At 36.0% G+C, this 6,884-nt stretch overlaps 1 protein-coding gene across 3 annotated transcripts; it reads right to left on the bottom strand.

Moving 5' to 3' along the window:
* Positions 1-362: 362 nt before the first annotated feature.
* LOC120073260 (protein SUPPRESSOR OF FRI 4-like) lies at positions 363-5,962 on the bottom strand. Of its 3 annotated transcripts, none has more exons than XR_005480709.1 (7): positions 5,535-5,962; positions 4,962-5,062; positions 3,013-3,139; positions 2,456-2,877; positions 1,667-1,818; positions 971-1,582; positions 363-853 (listed from the first exon to the last, which is right to left on the bottom strand). XR_005480709.1 is itself a non-coding variant. In XM_039025997.1 (7 exons), exons 1-7 carry the CDS (start codon positions 5,726-5,728, stop codon positions 782-784), a joined length of 1,122 nt encoding a protein of 373 aa, XP_038881925.1. In that variant the 5' UTR covers positions 5,729-5,962; the 3' UTR covers positions 379-781. The 3 variants fall into 3 exon arrangements, 2 of the variants coding, with proteins under 2 accessions (XP_038881925.1, XP_038881926.1); XM_039025997.1 differs by having other exon boundaries at positions 379-853; positions 1,529-1,582; XM_039025998.1 differs by having other exon boundaries at positions 379-853; positions 1,529-1,582; positions 4,962-5,042.
* Positions 5,963-6,884: the final 922 nt, after the last annotated feature.

Raw genomic sequence — 6,884 nt, 5'->3', positions numbered from 1 at the left:
TTCTTAAATTACCCCATGGTTGGGACCTTTTTAAATATAAAAAAAATATTTAAAAATATTCATACTTTCCAAATATACAAAACACTTTTAAACTTTTTACTATAAAATATAAATATTTTTTAGATTTTTTTATTTATAAGAATTTTCCAACGACTCGGAGACAGACAGGATGAAGGAACGTTGACAAGAAGACTGCGATCCTCAAGAAATCAGAAAACCCCTAACCTAAAGGTCATACTTATATATTGTTATTCTTTTTCAATTTCAATTTCGTTCACACACGCAATTTCTTGTAAATTTTGAGTTCTCTTCTCTTGCTTTATCCACTGAGAACTGCAAATCATGTTTCCAACGGCAGGGAGTAGAGAACCAACAAAATATTGTAAGGGAGATTAAATTATCTCCCAAGGTCGAAACTGTATATGTTACTCTAAGGTCAACTCTAATAGGGTTCTAGCTCTAGTGAAAAAGGGTTTATAAAATTGATACAAATAGGGGAAAAAAAATAAATGAAAAAGACAGAAAAGAAAACACCCTCTCATTTAAATCGCCTAGAGATATCTGACAACATAAATATGAAAAAGAAAACTCTGTCCTGTCCAATGCAATTTCTGGCAATGAATTCAATGTAGACGTTTAATTTGCTCAATCTGTGAAGGCAGCCCTAAAATATGTCCCCAACATTGCATGGGGCCTTACAAATGCCACAGTTTCTTCTGAGACCTACAACACCACGGTCCGCCTATGGAGGAGCTTCACAACACTGTCATCATGGCTTGAACTAAAATGGCATTCGGCCAGCAAGCCTGCTTTCCCAGATTCGTTTGTCAATGGCTGCATCTATTGAACTCATCTGAAACAAGAATACAACACAAAAATGATTAGAGAGAAATTATAGAAACGATGCCATTGCCAAATCATATGGTTGAGTCCTATGCAAGAGGTGCCAAACTTTGCAAAAGAGGCTGACCTGGTCAAAGTCGTATTCACTGATCGATCATAAAATAAATTGTAATGATGCTACGAATGAGCAAAAATCTGTAGGGTATAATCTTGTTCCACCCAAATCCCCACACTTTGGCATCAAGCATAGGGAGAGTGAATCACATATAATAGATTGAAAAGCCAAAAGGAAGAATTGAATATACTACGTTCTTAACCATATTGTTGTAATAGAACCTTCTTGCAGCAAGATTTGGAAAGTTTTTATATACACGTTGTAAGTGGGATAACATAAATACCTACTTGAGCCTTTTGATGCCCACAAGATTGGTGGTATGGCGTGCAAACTGGAAAATGTCAGTTAAAAAGAAAACAGCATTTACATTTGATGATGAAGTTCGAGGTAAAAAGTGAGTTCAGGCTCAAGGTTCTAAGAAAAATACATTATATAAATTGCAATTGAAATAAAACTCAGATTCATACACATTCCTACATTTCCAAATGTATATCACAAAGAATCCAAGATCCAAAAACAGAAACATGTATAGCCTACCGCACGTGGTATTTAAGTTGTAGTATAACTTACCTGGCTAGTTTCATCATGCACCTGATACTTAGTTAAGGACATTCTTCTTTCCTCCTGCACATGTTTACCATAAGAAAGTGAAACTAGGTTGGAAATATCAAGATAAACCATGGTAAATAAGCACACAAGAAAACTTACCATAGACATGGCCTCGTCATCCCAAATCAAATATACTTCATTTGTTGATGGTTGAGTAGGAGCTTTATTTGCAATTACAGGTGGTGGTCCGATAGAAGGACCACCTGTATTTGGTCCCGAGGCATAGGAGTGTGAATTGCTTAATATTCCACCTACAGCATTAAATGCAGTTATGTCACCTGTTAAGTATTTTTTTTTTAAAACAAAAAAATGAAAAGAAAAGAAAAGAAAAGAAAAACTCTACTTCAAAGGCAAAGACAAGCTCCACGATATAAGTTCTAACCAATAGAGAGTCAAAATTTTAATAATTCCTTAGATAATAAGTCTTTTGGAACTTGCAAAGATTTGAAGTTATAATCTCACAAGAATTGAGGAAAAAGGAAAAGCTATTCCCATAAATGTTGAACGGGCATTGGTCTCTCATACACAACTTGAAGGCAGAGTCGGATAATGGCTCTACAAACTATCTAAATTTTATGCAAGAGTTTGGAACTGAAACTACATTAACAGATGCATAGATTGTAGTTCCTATTGAAATTACTAGTGGATAACCCTTTACAAAGTATAGTGGCAATCATGCTCAAATATATAAGATCTAAGATTAGTTGTTTAAGCAAAAGCCAAACTTCAATTATTAACGAACATGAATACATATTACTGTTGCACATTAAAAAAAAATTCTAGAAGTACTACTATATTTGTCTTTATTCAAGGCAGGCATAAAATCATACTAGATAAAGCTTTGTGACAAGTCATAAAGAAGGGACTGCATAGAGAAATTAGTTGAACCTGGAATGTTTGAAACTTGATTACCAACTGTAGAAAAGGAGTTGGTGCCCAGATGTGTCACTGAGCCTTTGATATCTGCTGCCGAGGTCAAAGGAATGCTTGTTGAAAGTGTAGATGAAGAAAAAGGAGAACTTTGGGTAGGTCCGTGGCTATTACTAACAACAGGGAACAACGGTTGAGATACAGAAACTGAAGGTGTGGTTGAAGTCAACCCAGGAGGCGTAATTTGTAAAGGCTGGAGCATAGGAGTTGATGATACTGGAAGTGGGGGCCTTGCAGTCTGCACGGGAAATAGTGGCTGCTGAGCATAGCCCAATGGGGCAGGAGGAGGAATTGAAACGGCTGAATTTGGGGGGAACCAAGGTTGGGGACGAGGTGGAATTGGCCAGGCAGTAGGCTGTGCTTGTCCAGTCGAAGGATAACTGCAGTCACATGGTAATTGATAGAGATTAACAATGTTTTCTCTACATTTTACTGAAGATAACACAATAAAATACAAAAACTTCAAGTTAAGCAGTAATAGTGAATGAAAGACAAAGATGCAGGTAGATACTTACATAGGTTGTATTGCAGCTAAACCTGGCTGAGGAGGGTATACAATACCCAGTGATCCGGGCACCACACCTCCAACCATCTGAGTTGATGGCATCTCCACTTTGGGCACCTTCGACAAGGACTCTTCCTCTATAAAAAAGACGAGTATTTTCTTAATTATATAATTATACCACTATCTCCAATACCACTCCCAAAAAGATTTTTTTCATAAGAAACAGCACAACACAAAAAACGGCATTCATGATTAAGCGGTATAAAGGCTCAGGCAGAGTGGAAAAGAAATCAACTCCTCCAATATAAGAGAGTACAAAAGTTTGGAGAACAGAAAAAATAACCATACCTTGCATCCCCCTCATAATTTGCTTTTTTAAAAAAGAGATCCACATCTATCAATACTAGATTGTTCAGGATCCATCAATAATTAAGCATGGCAAGTATATTGGACTATATAAAATATTTATAATTAAGCATGGTAAGTGTCAACTTTTGTGGCAAGTTGGCTTTGTGGTTGTTTAAGGTCTTTGGCTTGAAAGGAGTAACAAAGTTTTAAAAGAGTTTGGAAGGAGGTTTGGTCATTAGCTAGGTTTAATGCCTCAATCTGAGCATCAGTCTCCAAGAACCTTCATAATTCAATTACCTATTAGGTCTGTGGGTTCACCCGTTCACCCTCCCTTGTTCACATTAACTAGAACAAGCTGCTTTTCAACTGATAAGATAGGTTGTCATCTCAACAAGTCCTATCGTCTCATGCCTCTTATTTCTGAAGAACATCTGATTCAAAGGGCAAACAAAAACATCCTCAGATATTATAGGATGGCTTCCAAGAATAATTCCTCTTCAAACCACAATCAAAACAAAGAATGTTATGTTTCCCAACCTACAACAGCTAGTCTAATCTCCATGGACACTCTTAACCTTACCAATAGTCACCCTCAACGATCAGATCTTTGTTATGGTTAGCTTCCTTGGGAAGATTATCTGATTCAAAGGGCAAACAAAAACATCCTTAGATATTATTGGATGGCTTCCAAGAATAAACCACTATCGAAACAAAGAACGTTATGTTTCCTAACCTACAACAGCTAGTCTAATCTCCATGGACACTCTTAACCTTACCAATAGTCACCATCAATGATCAGATCTTTGTTATGGTTAGCTTCCTTGAGGAGATTTGAATGTGCCATTATCCCAAGACCCAAAAACAAATTTTACTCCTTGCCCCTTAGGACCTTGGACTGTGCATGTCATGTAGTTTGAGGATTGTCACCTATTCAAAAATTAATAAACTCATGCTAATCTCAATGTGCTCCCAAGCCAATATAGATGCAAGTCCCTTCCACTAACCTCCTTGACAGAATTCAGATGCTTAAGGACATAGGACTGACGTGGTTCAACGGTTAACAATAACTTCCGGGAAGGCTTTTTTTTTTTCTGTTGGGGGGGTTACCTTTGTATATTCCATCTTATCAATCAAATATCTATTATTTTCAATTATTTAAAATAATAATCTGCACACAGACTGATCCAACCAAAAAAAGAAATCCGAAGATACCATATTTGTCAAGGAATCATCAAAGAAAAAAGCATAGGAGAAACAACTCAAAGAGATAATATGGGTGAGGGTAGAGATTGGGGTGGGGATACCGAACTCACAGGAGAATTGTCCTCCATTAGACAAGAAATAAGAATAATAGGGGGGGATTTAGCAAATTCACGTCTCAGTTTGGAAATTAAAAAGAATAAAGTTTCTTCTATTTATAAGAGAGTTATCCTTGCCTAAACACAAACATAACAGACCCATAAACTCGTTATATTCTCATATGTCTATTTACACGTAGGTTTAAGCATGCAAGAGAAGGACTGAGAGGCAGAGGAAAAGAAGTAAGAAACCAATAATAAAGTATAGATAAATATAAAGACAGAGCATGGATGAGTTATTCAGATTCCTCACCGTCCTCTCCATAGTGTGCTGCCAAGACATCAGGAGGAATTCCTTGCATTCCATATATTTCAATATCTGTTGCTTCTCTACCTGGTTTTGCATTAGGAACTCTATTACAAGATTACCACCAACAATAGAAACGTTAGAATAAACGTGACCAACACAAAATATACCAGTTCAGAATCAGAAATTATGTAATTAATTAATAGAAAAGTGCTTTGATCTTAGAAAAAATCAAAAAGCTCCGTTGAGGGGCAAGTCTATCTAGTATATCTTTTCCTAACTACTACAATATCCCAATATCTTTTCATGTTCAAATCCTACAATCCAACATGTGGAACTCTACCAAATTAATTGTTAGACGGTGAGCAGTCTATAATACAGTTCACCAATGAAACAATTTCTTGCTGCTGAACAAGAAATTCATCATTCGAACACATTAAGAAAGATAAATCCAATTATAAACCAGAACCGGTCGTAAAACAAGTGGATTAAGCAACCGTCGAATATTTGCACTAAATAAAGTTGATTGTAGACTTCTCGTTGATGAGAGAAAGAGAGAGAAGGAAAGAGTTGACATACTTGGTGACTGACTCTTTGTGGACTTGAAGAACGTGGATGACCATACCGCCGGCAGTAGAAAGCTTCTTGTGACAGACATGGCACTTGAAGTGTTTGGCCTTCTGATGCTGCACCAATATCTTTTCGTCATCGAATTCTCTGTCGCAATAATAACACCATACCTTAGACGCAACTCTCTTCTTCTTCTTCCCCATAACCAGAACACACACCGTAGCGCTCTAAATTCAAATTCCGAAACGAGACGAGATGTTCCTAAAGCACAGGATTTTGTGGGAAAAAACGAGAACGGGAGGGAATCAAACGAACAGAGATCACGAAGATTTAGGGTTTTGATCGTGGCCTTCTTCTATCCGTAAAGGGGGTTTTCTTTTGTCTGACGCCGATATCTGATTTTACTCGCTCGCTCCAATTCTCGATTTTTTGCCTTCTTTTCTACCCCTATTGATGCATAGTTGTTTATTTATATTATACCGTATAGCGTATACGTATAGCTGTAAACATTTACTTTCTTTTTTTTTTTTTTTTTTTTTAAACGAAAGTCAAAGAAAAGAAATCTCTTTCTATTTTGTTTAGGAGACCCTATATATTTCTATATTCTAGACTATATTAATCTATATATGTGTGGTATATCTTTAAATGATAATAGGATGAGATTTTTCTTTTTTTTTTTTTGTTTTGAGGAGTTTTTAATTTTTTTATAATGTCTATTTTGCCTAGAGATGTCCACAGGGCGGGGAAGCTTCCCACCCCTGCAAATTTTCCTAGGAAACGGGACGAGATTCCATGCGGAAATCGGGTTCCGTAGAAAAAAAATTTTCCGTCATCATTGTTTTCTAACATTTTTTTATTTCAATTAAAATATATATTTTTAACGATTCCTAAACATATCCAATACAACTTTCATTTAAAATAAAATATTGTCAATTTTGTCAATAAAAACAATAATAAACATTCAATTTAAAAATATATAATTAAAATGCCTAAATTCTCATAATTTTTTATAAATTAAATTCAACAATTAGAACATTTTATCTTAAATATTAACACATCTAATAAATTAAAGTAATTTTAAACTTAAATAATTAAAACCTCCATAATTATCTTAACAAAATCTACAATATTAATATTAACACATATATATATAATAAATTTATAATTTCTATACAAAAGTCGGGTGGGGTCGGGGTTGAGGTCGGGAAATATATTCCCCATCCCGGGCCCGAATTGCAAATGGAGAAAAAAAATCCCCACTCTCTCCCCCATTCCCCGTGTATTCGGGGCGGGGCGGATCCCTACGGGGCCTAGGGGTGTACATAGTCCGGGTTGGGTCGGGTTGGAAAATTTTTGTGG

Source organism: Benincasa hispida, chromosome 3, assembly GCF_009727055.1.
Source record: "Benincasa hispida cultivar B227 chromosome 3, ASM972705v1, whole genome shotgun sequence".
Lineage (NCBI taxonomy): Eukaryota > Viridiplantae > Streptophyta > Magnoliopsida > Cucurbitales > Cucurbitaceae > Benincasa > Benincasa hispida.
The sequence above is the reverse complement of the archived record's forward strand: the minus strand, read 5'-3'. Positions and strand labels throughout refer to the sequence as shown.